Genomic DNA, 13,513 nt, shown 5'->3' on the forward strand with positions numbered 1-13,513 from the left:
AAAAAAAAAAAAAAAAAAAAAAAAAAAAAAAAGTACATAGGAAAAAACGTAAAAAAAGAGAAAAGTTCTCATTATAAAAAAAAAAAAAAAAAATGAACATTCAGAAAGAGGCGAAAAATGGAAACACAGGAAAATACGATCACGCCAAAAAGGGAAACAAAAATAACAAACAAGAATGTTACTCGACCAATTTAATTAAAACAGATGATAAGGTTAACATGCTTAAAAATAATACTAACGAAAATGGGTGCTCTGAAGAAATTGTGAGTGAAAAACTCAAAGTCAATATTAATCAAAGTGTGTTAAAAGAAGGCACAACAACACCAATTTTTAAAAACGATAGGGACACGACAGAGGATGCGAAGAAGAAAGGCAATGGGGAGGTGCATTATAAAGGCAGTACCCGTGACGCAGATGGTTCCCCCGTAAAGACTAGCACAGAAGGGGTCGTGCATGATAAGAGCAAGGGTAGTGTGTGCAACCATAATAATGTCGCGAACGGGGCAGATAATGATTATCAACATGGTCGTGTCGCATGGGGTTGCACAAACAATGACGGAAGGGATACAACGCAAAGCAGCAACCGAGAATTGGACGAAAGAACAAATGTTGAGACATTAAACAAAGTGTTACCCAAAAGTGAAGTAAAAAAAAAACACTACAGTAATTTGTTGCCAAACAGAAATTGCAACGATGATGATAAGTGTAACTTGTCTCAAAATGTTAAGAAGGTGCCTCCTAGCCAAGAGGAAAAGGAGAAATTCGAAACGAGTCCTGCAACATGCAAAAGGAAGAGTGTGGGCAAAGACCCCCCTGCGAATGACAAAAGGGGTTCTGCGTCCAAAGGGTGCAATGGCGACAACAAACCAGTTGACACTTCAGTGGAAGCGCCCCCGTTTAATACCCCTCAAAAGGGTAGCAATAATGACGAGAAAGAGGCGCAGTATGTCAAAATGGAGAGCCGTATAAGCTCCAAACAAAATAATGAAAAGACTGAGAGGACTACGAACGAAAATGGAGCAATGGGTGAAGGAGCGAAACAGGGGGAACCGATGCCTAGGGACAACATAAAGCAGAGCAAAAATGCCAATATACATAAAAATAAAAGCGTTGTGAAGGATAATTTAGACGTAATAACCAAGGGGGATGGAAACACGGAACGGGGCCCAAAGGATGATCACCCGAATGATCATATAAACTCCAGTGTGAAGAGAACACCGAGCGGGAGCAGCAAGAAGACTTACCCCTTTAAGCGAAGCGAGCATCAAAAGGATAAAGAAAACAGGAATGAAGAGACAAGCAGCAATAACGTGATGAGCCAGAAAAATGGAAATTACAAAAAGTTCCCCACATTCAATAATTCCAACAACGGGGCATCCTTTAAGAAGGAGTTGAGAAAGAAAAACCCCAATATTGGGAGCTGCAACAGAAAGAGTGAGAACCACAAAAATTTTGGCCACAGTAAGAGAGAACAATGTTGGAAGATCTGTAGAGACAAAAACGAGGATTGCAACACCACAAGTGGGGACTATTTTAAAAGCGGAGAGAATTACAAAAGGGAGGAGAGTTACTCTCCTGGGGACAATTCCCCCAACAGCAGCAACAACAGTAACGGTAGAAGTCATGAGCCACATAGGACAAATGAAAGGGGCTTCAAGAATAGCAACCCGCGCACATGTAGGAACGCAATTAACGGGGGATACAAAAATGTTTGTGGCAAGGCCCAAATGGATAACTCCGCAAAAGTGGACGATAATTTCCACAACGCAGGTCATTATAAAATGAGCAATTACAAGAATCACTATCGTAACGGCAAAAATGAAGATACCACGGGAAGCTCCAACAGGTATGGGGAGAAAAGCGGCAGCCAAGATCAAGGCGTGTACTGGACGAACCAGAATGAGCAGCACGAGCGATACGAACAATATGAACCGTACGAACAAAATGGAAAAAACGAAAGCCTAAATTTTAGAAGAAAGAATTTTAAGAACAAAAAAGAATCAACGGGCGTGAAGCAGCAGGACACGCGATTTCACGCGACGGAAAAATACCCCAAGAAATACGACGCGAATTATTTTGAAAGAAATGACAGCGCCAATGTCGGTAACGATAGCGGTAGTGCTAACAAAAAAAAAGTAAATTCTTCTCTCAAGAAAATACAAAGTACTAATTATAGTAAACACTCACCCATTAATGGCGATACAAAAGGGAAGGAAAGCAACGGGTATGATGAAAATGATTCCACTGATGTGTGTACAGAAGGAGATGCGAGTGTTAATAGCACGGAGTTGGTGGACAAACAAATCATACACACGGTCAACCATACTTCGTCATCTAGCACGTACCACAATAGTGGTGAAAAGACTCATAATCATATACCCCGTGCTGGTAAGAAAAATAGCATTGTCATGAGTAGTCCTTCACACCAAGGTAATATTAACCAGGATAACAAAGACTATCATAAGCATACACATACCAATTATGGTAAGAGGAACCCAAAGAGGAGCATCACCGCTGGTGGTAATTCTGATCATATGAAAAGCGAAAATAAATGCAATTTTATCCCCAATGCGGATATGAGCGATAGTGGTCGAAGCAAGTTGAATAACAGTGGCGAAAAAGATGTAATGAAGGGCATAAGGACAAAGGAATACAAGACGAGGGATTACGGAACCCTGGAAGGAGAAGGACACGGTGCACATGTAAAAAAAATTGAACGACGAGCGAAGCATTTTACTGCCCATCCGGGAGATTGCACAAAAAGTCATGTAGCAACAAACGGGAATGAATATCACCACGCAGCAGGGAATGGGAATGTGAAGGATCAAACAAACTCACAACAAGGTGAGAAAGATAAGAACCCCAAAAATGGAGGAAAGCAAAACCATTCGAATGGCCCAGAAAATAAAAGGACAATGTTGTCCCAGAAAATAGATCAAAGGAGCAGCAATGCGGACGAAGTAACCCCCACTTTTAATTTTAATGAGTTCGAGTGTTGGATGAGTGGCAGATATAATAAGCTGTTAGACACATACATCGATCAGCAGAACAGGAAAAAAAACAACAGTGAAATATTTGAGGATGAAATAAAAGTATACGAATTGTGTTCAGCTTACACCAATAGTGGTGTGGAAAAGGAAAGCCATGAGAACCTCTCCCAAATGACAGAAACGTTAGGAAGCCGAGACACCACTGAGGAGGATGGTGCAGGAAGTAATGAGAACGCAAATGTTCAAACGAACTCGGATATTGCAAATGAAAGGGAACTGGTGATTGAAGGTAAGGGCCGGTTCTCCACTCGAAGAAATAAAGGAGAACATGTAGACCACACTGCGGGCGATAATTATAAGAGTGGAAAGAGTAATTATTTCCCTGGTGCAAAAAATCATATGCATTTATTAGATAGCAGCGCTGCCCATGAGGGGGAAAACATGTACTACCAAAGAAATAATAATTACCGCCCAAAACATGAGAAAAAGCCTTTGCAGTTTCTCCATAAGAATGGTCCACAGAATAATAAGGCACCATTTTTGAGTTCTTCGAGTAAAAAATGGGATAATTTGGGTAGAGCAGGAGGGGAGGAAGTGGTCGAAAATGCGATAGAGGACGCAAAGTTGGAAGGAAAGCTGGAAGAAAATACAGACACAAACGCCGAAAATAACGCCAACAATAACACTGGTGCAAACGTCACGCCATCTGTGAAAAAATACAGCGCGCACAATAAGAACAACAAGGGAGAAGAAAAAGCCGGCGACGGAAATTTCAACAGAAAGAACTACTATGCAAAAAGACAATCGGGAAAAGGGTTCGGCAGCAGCAACATAACCACTAAGAAGCTCAGTAGCAGTAATGGGTTTCACAAGAATAAGTATCACGCTGGAGACCACAAGAATGACTACATGAAAAATGAAATGAACAACGCGACGTTTTATAAGTCGAATAGGCACACGATGGGTCAACACAATAATAAGAGGAACAACTGGAGCGCGAAATTGGTAAACGACCGATTTGGAAATCGGTACGAAGAACCCTTCCGTGAGCAACTCAATGAACGGTTTAGTAAGCAAAATAATTCAAACGACATGGACCACACGAGTGGCATGTTTTATGCTTCTAAAAACAGGATAGACAAGCATGACATGCTACGAAATGAAATGGGTACCGCCTCTACACATAATTCCAATCCAGCTGGGAATAGTAGGAAATCGAACTGAACATATTTAACAACAAAAAGTGAAGGTGCCAAGAATAGACACCATGAGTGACTGATGGGTATGTAGAGGAACCCCTTGCTAATATGAACAAATCATCTGAACGGATAAATGTGCGTAATACTAATTTGTGTGTAGGCACATTTGGTATGTAGGCACAATTAGGATAACTGCGACATGGAAGTGTAATTTGTGAGTTTAAAAGGTAACTGGTAAGTTTGCCCACGTTGATGGCTATACCCAAAGGGAGGCCTTATTCTGTCGATTAATTTAACATACGCCAATTTTGGATATTCCATGAGGGGAACCGATCCCGCACTCACATAAATGACAGCATAGACATAAAAATGGACAGGGATAGCGTAGTGTTCACAATTTAAAAATGTGCTAATTAAAAAGAGGGAGAAAGAAGAAATCGCAACCGTTTAATAGCTGCCCGTAGTTTTTTACATCCTAGAATTTTACCCCCAAACAAGAAAAAGAATTACATAGTTATTGGGAAAACGTACATAAAGACTTTTTACTTTAGTTAGTCCCCCAAAGGAAACGCTACTAAAATTTAAGCTTGCCAAAAGGTATTTTTTTTTATTTTTAAATCTTGGCTATTCATAATTTTTTTTTTGTTTTGTCATTATATACATGTTATTTTTCATTCCCCTTATGTGTTTATCCATTTATTTATTTATCGATTTGTGTGTAATTTTTCTTTTCTCTCTTTCGTTTTTTTCTGCCTTTTCTTGTTCTCTATTTTTTTGTGCATTTTTTTTTTTTTTTTGTTTTTGTTTTTGTCCTTGTTTTTGTTGTTCTAATGCCCTCCTGTTTAACTAATTTTTTCATAGTCCTACGTTTTTTTTTTTTTTTTTTTCCCCATTGCTGTCATTACAACTATGGGCACATGTCATGTATTACGCCATGAATATTTAGGCCTGTATACATGTATTTTTTAAATAAGCAAATACTACGCAATTTAGAATTATTTTTCTTAAACACCAGTAACAAGGAGAATAAAACTTAAATGCCTTTTTAATAAAAATAATCCGCCCCACATAGTAGTCTGAACAGCAAGGTTTGTGCTACGCTGTTACATATTTTTGCCTGAACAAAAAAAAAAAAAATAATAAAATAAAAAAAAAATAATAAATAAAATAAATTAATAAAAAAAAATTAATTAATAAATAAATGCTACAAGGAGCACACACATGTGTGAGGAGAAATCATGCGACATGTGCCAAAGTGAATAAAGTCCAAGGAAACCGCTTTGTGCGCACAACCCCCGTGTGGCCAATCTTAAATATGTAATTATTTTATTTGGCTGAATAAAATATCGTAACGCAAGTCTTAAAACATTGCACTTGCGAATATTTGAAAAAACTTGGCTTATAAAGGTAGGACATGGAAAAGTAAAGGAAATTAAAAGAGGGAAAAAGGAAAACACTGTGCTTAATTTGTTTAAATGGTTAAACTAAATTGAAGATATATTATGAATTGCTTATTACACATTTGAGTTTTTTTAGGGTGTTAAGTTTACGCGCATTATTTAACTTCTTTTCGTTTTTTTTTTTTATTTCAACGCTACTGTAACTAAAACAATTTACAGATATTTTTTACCTCCATGAAGAAACTACGCCCTCGCCATCGCACATAGTGGAGTAAGACAAATAGGGTACACAATTATTTGCACAGACAAGGAGAAAATTCGTAGCTAACGTGTACAACAATTACCAAACCATACGTGTGCACAAAAAAAAGGTGCAGTTATACTGGGTAAAGGCCAAAGACAAATGCAAAGATACGCAAGGGGGTGGGGAATAATTAAAAAAAAAAGCACGGTGAAATGGATCATATTACAACACATAATAAATGAATTCTTTTGCAAAAAAGGGTTCAGTGTATAACGCCATTAAGAATTCACTAAACCTCGATTCATTTGTGGAAGTAACCCTGATGTGAACTCTGCAAGAACCACTGAAAGTTCAATGCAAGTTTGTCATTTTATTTTTATTTAAAAATATCTCTGAAGAATAATGGAAAATTATATCAAAATAAACGACACGCTATTTGTGGACCTGAATAACTACCACAAGCAGGTAGACGAAGCGGAAGACTTAAACATTTTCGAAGGCAACTATGTGGAAGGGGGTGCCAATTACCAACATGACGCGGAAACCAACAACAAAGTTGAAATAAAACGCTATGTGGACATTTTTGTCGAGCTGGTAAAGGATAAACATGTCAGTTATGATATTTCTAAAAAGTTTAAGGACAGCAACTTAGACATTGTTAGGATTATTCAAGCTATTAATAATTCCCATGTGAAGGAGAAGGAGGAATTGCATTTCACAAGGCTGATGATGATTATATGTTTAAAGAATTACATTTTTCATTATGTAAATAAATATTTAAAGAACATCATAAAGGACTACGAGAGGAATAAATACAAAAAAGAAGTAAAAAACATCGACTGCTTGATATATAGCAAAGGCAGTGGGGAGATATGCAAGGACACATGGAACAGTGGCCAACAGGATTTGGAAGACAAGACTTATTTACACAATGGAGGTGACAACTTTCTGTTCATTAAATTTTTAAGTGAAGATATTTCCAAAAATTTTGAGTTGCTGGAAAATGGCGACAATGCCTCGAAACATATTAGTGAAAAAGAATGGGTATATTTGAAAGGAAAAATTTTGCTCCTAATTAAAAATTCGTGTGTAATTAACTGTAATGGAAGCAAAAAGTTTGCCACCTTGGTGGAGTTCATTAACAACAACATGTATAGATCTTTTAAAAGGCACAAAAGCATCGTAGAAATGAAGAAATTTAACATATGCTTATATTTCATTGACATATTTTTTAACCTATTTTTGATAGATTACCCCTTTAAGTGGGGAAATTTACTAGGAGATATTTTCAGCACCTTTAATTTTATTTCTATTTATAATAGTAACGATTTAGCGAATGCAATAAATAGTGACTACAACTCGACATTGTGTTGCCTAAACGATTTGATAAAGTGCGGTGCTGCACCTAGTCAAATGGAGAATATGAAACAAGGGGGGAATAACGGAGAAAACAACACCCATAGGGTGGTCATACATTTTCAAAACTTCTATTCCCTCATGTTTTTAATGAACAAAATGGTGAAGAAGTACATCCCGAGGACACAGAATAACCATTCGTATTCTGTGCTATATCACAGTTACTTCATCTCGCATATAAATGGTAGCAATAAAGATTTCCTGGAAAATGGAGAATATAGCGCTTTAAAAATACCATGTGAAAATTTGTTAGCAGGGTTTAAGGATATAATAAAAATATTCTTCCCCCTTTTTAACCGACTATTATGTACTTTGTTGAATTGGGTGGAGAGTAGTATATACGTCGTGTTTATGGTGAAGAAGATCGTTAAATTTTTATATAAAACATTGCTATGCCATTTTAGCAGCTTGCCAGAAGAGTTAATCATGAACGAACTTGAAATATTATTCACAAATATAGTAAATATATTAGACATTGATTTGAATGCTTACGTACATAAACTGTATTTTACTAACACGAATGAGTCCTGTTCTAAGGGATCCATATCGGTTGCCAAAATAACAGAAGAAACATCATACGAAAATTTAAGCGAACTTATTCATAACAAAGATGACAATGTAGATAAGCTATTCTTAATCATCCTGCTGAAGTCGAAGAAGTGGTGCTTGAAAATTTTAAATATGTTTTTGTACAGATCCATTTACTTCGAAGAAATGAATGAGACGTGGAAATCGTTGCTAAAACATTTCGAAAATAAGTACATAATATTCCTCGAGAAAATTGCCCTTCTCATTTTGAAAGCTATTATGAATACGACTTACACAGACGAGGAAAAAATGAATTATGACAAATTAATCTGTTACATTAGATACGTGGTAGACTTTACTGACTACTTGAATTTCGCTGATAAGTGCCTGTCTTTATCGCTGAACTATCTTTGCATGATAGTTTCCTTCGACCATTTGCAGGTGTTCGTGAAGCAAAACATTTTGAGCGAGGCGTTTTTAGGCTGTCTCTTCGTCCATATTGGTAGTAGTTCCCACGTGGAGTGCGTCGACGTAAGCATGGAGTGGTACCCTGCCGCCTCGCGCGGAGGTGGGTACGCCATTGCGTACGTTTGGGTGTATACGTTCGTGCATACCCTCGCGTATAAATCTCGTGTGCCGCTTACCCATATCGCCCCTTCTCCCCCCCCTGTCAGAACTTCTTTACGAACGGATGTCCACAAAAGGAAGAAAGCCTGCTATTTGACAATCTAAAGTTCGAGAGGTACATCATTTGCTTCCACAAAATTCCGCTGTACCGAAAGTACCTGTCTGACTATTATGACGACACGAAGTCGAAGAACGTGTTGAAGAAGTATGTCAATTACATCATTTTTTTGTTTTGTGAATTGTTGGATAAGTACTTTTACGACATCATATTTTACTTAGATGCAAATGTGAAGGAGCACTTGCGAACTTGTTTAGTTATTCAGAACGAGTACATGCACGTGCTTTACCCTGACATGTTTGTGAAGAAGGAGATGGACTTCTCCAAAGACGTAGTGGAAATTAGCTGTTATAAAAAGAGTAATCTTTTAATTAACGCAGAGATGTGCATGAGAACAAAGAATCACAAGATATACATAAACAGTGTGATATCCTGCATTTCTGAAATCATTCAGAAGCACATGAGGGAAAATGACATGCAGGACAAGGTGGACATTTCTTTATTTAATTTATTAAACAGTGACACATTTAACAGCTTGATTTTTATCATAAATAACTTGCCATTGTATAAGTATTCGCAGGATGAACTCATTTTTAAAGATCTGTACAGCATGCAGAATAAGCACAACTTAAACTTGAGCAGTTTAATCATGAACGACATAAATTTGTACAAGTATTTTTCCCTGTTTATGTTTTTAGTGTACTACAAATGGGTGTTTATCATGAAGGTGCTGCGTGGCGTCATAGACGAGGGGGTGTTACTGGGTGGGCACGGAGTTCCCACGTCTGTAGCGTCTGGAGAGTCTGGCACATTGCCCACGTGTGTCACTACCCAGACGGCTTCCATGTCCCCCAATATTGGCGGTACCCCCGGCGATCCGGATGATGGCCCAACTATTCGTGAGAGCGAAGACTTGACGATCGACGATTACATCGAGGAGTACTGCAAAAACAGGAAGAAGTACAAAACGCACTTTAGTAGTGATGAAAAGGAAATGGAAATGTTTGACCAGATTGTAACCGATTTTAAGATGAGAGATAAGTCCTTTTTTCTTAACTACATGCTGGTTAACATATTTCACCCGTATTCGAATAATCTGAAAAGAGTAATCATGTGGATGTTAAAGGAATACAGTAGCATGACCAGGTTCAGCGAAAACGTTTTGCAGTTCTTCTTTTATACCTGTTTCATAAATCTGTTTCATTTTGAGAAGCACTTAAAATTTAAGTCATTCGACACCCTGATTAATTTAATGTACAAGTATGGGATTCCCAGGCAAATTTTCTACAATGACTTTAGAGAAATTTTCACATTTTTATTTTTCCAACTGTTAATTTTGTTCATAAAAAATGAGTCCAATTCGCATGACAATGAGTTTTATGAAGACAATGTGAATGTCCTTCTGAGTCCGAATTACGAGAAGAGATACTTTTTGAGCTACCTAACAGGGGAACATAACCCCCTTTGCGATTACACATGGGATAAGACAAAAATGTGCAGCAGTTATATGTACAACCAAGTGAACTGCTTCACGGACTTTTTTATCAATGATGTGTTGTATCATAATTTTCAATACTATATAGAAAAAATGGAGGTGAGGCATTTAAACCAGTTTCTAAATTTTATATCGTTATTTTACCAAAACGAGATAAACAATAATATTTTTTTGTTTATCAACTTGCTGAACGAGTCTTTATTGGACACCACTTCGTCGCACATGTATGGTAGTGACAAAGAGCATTCTTCCTTTTTGAAAGCCTTGAAATTTTTTTCCTTTTTTCTGGAACATTACAAAAATGCTAGTAGTACACAGGATGTGCTCATAATAAAAGTACTACAGGGGGAAAAATTCATCGCGTACTTTAAGAATATAGTGAGGAGGGTTAAGAAGAATCAGGTGTGTGAGGAAATACTAAACGAGATATATTACGTACTGCACATTTTTACGAAGAATTCTCTATTCAATTATAAAATATTTTGGTTTTATTTTTTGTATTCTGTGGCGTCCATTTCGAAGAGTTTAGATATATTTCAGCTGAGGGAGATAACCAAGTTGGAAAAGGTGGCGAACATTCCTGTGTACCTATTTCAATTTTTCAGCAATGTGATAAGGAGGGATGTTCTTTACTTCTTCTTTTCTTTGGCGGAGGAGAATCCATTCAGTGCGAAATGTTTGAACATTTCTCTGGTAGAAATTTTTCGAAAAATTAGTTTGTTACTAATTCTACTGTCAGAAGAGAACTTAAATGAACAGCATTTTTGTAACAATAGCACTTTGCATATATGTGGGTTGTATTTGTATAACAATTTGCTGTTCTACCTATTTATGTTGCTCGTTAAGAATAAAATATTTTTTACGTACCTATTTTGGGGCAAATTGCAAAGAGCGTATGACCTGCTTCAGGAGGAAGACGGTGCAGAGCTGAGCGATATGGACGATGTCGTTTCAAATTATTCATTTAGTAAGTTTGACGAAATGAGTGGCACCAGCAGGGATTGCAACAATGGTGAGTTTGTTTTTCTGGACGATGACTTTTTAGAAGGTAATTGCGAAGAAGGCGCGGGCTACGGCGTGGGCGACGCGTCGGAGGATGACCCAGATGTGGATGGAGGGGGGGGCATATACGTCGATGTGGACGAGGAGGAAAATGAAAAAAATGTAAACACGGGTGAAGACGTGATGAAAAACTACTCAAAGAACCCGAAGAGTCTTTCGAGCGACATGTCATTTCAGAGAAGCGATATGAACGACAGCATGTATGAGGCAGGGATGAGTGGCGAAGGTTGGAAAGGGGAAGTTCTTTTCTACAAGGAGATGAAAAATTATTTTCTTAACAAGAAGAAGAAATTAAAAAGAAGGAGGAAGAAGAAGAATAAGGAAAGGAATATTATAAGTGATACAAGTAAGTGGAGTAATCCGAAGGGTGGTGAAACCACCAACAGCGTGCATAGTAATGTCTCCTCTCAGGGGAATATGAACAGCGGGGATGGAGACCCCAGTAAGGAAAACAAAATTGTTAAGTTACTAAACACAGTTTATTTTAATATATTTCTTTTGAAGGACAAAAAGAGGGAACACATAAAAATGTTACTAAAAACGCTGAAATGTATAAACCAGAATTTGGTTCTGAACAGTTCCGAAAATGAGTATCACAAATACACAATGTTGCTGATGTTACAGAAGAAGAGATACATTTATCAATCTCTCTCTCTGTACGTTTTTATGGACATACAGGATTTGTTCTCCATTATGGTAAGTGAAAATATATTGGGTTCCATCATCGATGAATGGTTAAATGATATATTTTATATCTACCAGAATTCGGACGACTTGAAGTATTTCATTTTTGCCTTTTCGAACATATTGATATATCTGTGTATGTATGAGCAGAAGAAAAGGGAATCGAATAGTTGCGCTGCCGGGGGTGATAAAGAAGGAGAAGGAGAAGAGGAGAAGGGTTTTGCTTTCCTCAAAAGTACCAGCACTGCGCACAGCAGCATGAACAATTTTGACACCATTTTGAGAGAAATAAAATGGGAATTTTTCGATGAATATGCCATAAGACAGTTGAAGGAAAGACTACCTCGAATTATCAACGCTGTGGTGAATGTCTTGTTGATTCTTCCTATACCGTATGAGGAAAACATGAAAATGTTTAAGAAAAATATACTTAGGAGATTAGCCCCCATTTGTGGTGAAGGAGACAACATTCAAAATAATAATTTGCTAAAATTTAACAGTGATAACAGCGCTACGGATAATTTGAGCGCGACTTTCAAGGAAATTCATTTCAACGATTTGCTCCAAAATATTGAATTCATGCATTTGAATAAGTACGAACAGAAATTTTACGAGAGGAACCAGAATTCATTAAAATTTTCCTATGACCATGTGGTTCATATTAACAAATCGGAAGACTTAATCCTTTACGATAAAAAAATATCAATCAACTATTATTTCCAAAGTAGCATACATGACGATTTTGTGAATAGGCTCGTTTCCGAGTGCAATGACGAGCATTTTAAAATAGCTTTTTACGCACGCAAAGCCTTTTCCTTACTAAATCAGGAGTTTTTTTCGACTGATGATTTGATCCGTATTCTTGGCTGCTCTGACAAGTATTACAACTTTGTGAATGTCATTCGGCTGGACATATGAAAGCCAGGAAAATAAGCAGTAAAGAAGGAAGAAAAAGAGGGCGACAGGAGCCAATTCATCGAAATGTTTTTTTTTTCTTCTTTTTTTTTTTTTTTGTGTGTTATCGCGAGGCATGCGATCTGCTATATATCTCATTTTACTTTTTATTTGAGTTGCTCATATGTGTTACGTATTGCATATACATTGTTGCAAACACGTTTGTGTAGACACCCCTTTTTCGTCGGAAGGGGCCCTCTTGTGAGGAACTGCGAAGGTGCCTAATTGGCATGTTCAAGAAAAAAAAAAAAAAAAAGATGCCTACGTTGTTGGGTGAACTTTTCAGGTGTACTTTTTGTCCGCGCTATTTACGTTGCGCAACGCGTGAATTAGTGCACAGTGTAAAAAAAAGTAAATGAGGAAAAATGGCAAGGAAAATAATGAGGAAAGTGTAGCAAAAGCAGTTCCCCTGTATAATATGCAAGCGTTAAGTGGGGGGTAAACACACACATAGCAAATTTGTACGGGGTGTAGACACCACATGTTAGGGAAAAACAAGTTCATTTTTACTAAACAGCTGGTTTGTTTTTTTTTTTTTAAAAAATAAACGGGATTTCACGCCACGCATATGTCACAAAGTTGGCCACGTTGTGCGTGAAAATTAGGCACTCTTTTCATTTTCCGATAACACTTTATTCTTTTTTTTTATCCTTGTTTGTGAATCTGATTAAGCGATACCTGTGCGCTTGTCAATTCTTTCAACTTGTTAGATTGTTTGTGTCTTCATTGTCTTTGTTGGCCTGTTGCTGCAGCCGCGCTTTGCGTAGGATGTAAGGCAATTCCGATCAGCGCTGCGGCAGCGGTTTGATTGGTGACTCTAACGATCACTTAGGCACATGCCCTAACACGCTAGCAC

The 13,513-nt window shown here is 37.4% G+C and overlaps 2 protein-coding genes across 2 annotated transcripts; both read left to right on the forward strand.

Moving 5' to 3' along the window:
- Nucleotides 1–92: 92 nt before the first annotated feature.
- On the forward strand, nt 93–4,214 carry AK88_02354 (uncharacterized protein; the record flags this gene model as incomplete). The annotated part of the gene is made up of 1 exon (XM_012479985.1): nt 93–4,214. The coding sequence occupies one exon, from the start codon at nt 93–95 to the stop codon at nt 4,212–4,214; it is 4,122 nt and encodes a 1,373-aa protein (XP_012335408.1).
- A 2,021-nt stretch (nt 4,215–6,235) lies between these two features.
- On the forward strand, nt 6,236–12,621 carry AK88_02355 (uncharacterized protein; the record flags this gene model as incomplete). The annotated part of the gene is made up of 2 exons (XM_012479986.1): nt 6,236–8,308; nt 8,452–12,621. 2 exons carry the CDS (start codon nt 6,236–6,238, stop codon nt 12,619–12,621), a joined length of 6,243 nt encoding a protein of 2,080 aa, XP_012335409.1.
- Between the last annotated feature and the right edge of the window lie 892 nt (nt 12,622–13,513).

Source organism: Plasmodium fragile, assembly GCF_000956335.1.
Source record: "Plasmodium fragile strain nilgiri unplaced genomic scaffold supercont1.23, whole genome shotgun sequence".
Classification (NCBI taxonomy): Eukaryota; Apicomplexa; class Aconoidasida; order Haemosporida; family Plasmodiidae; genus Plasmodium; species Plasmodium fragile.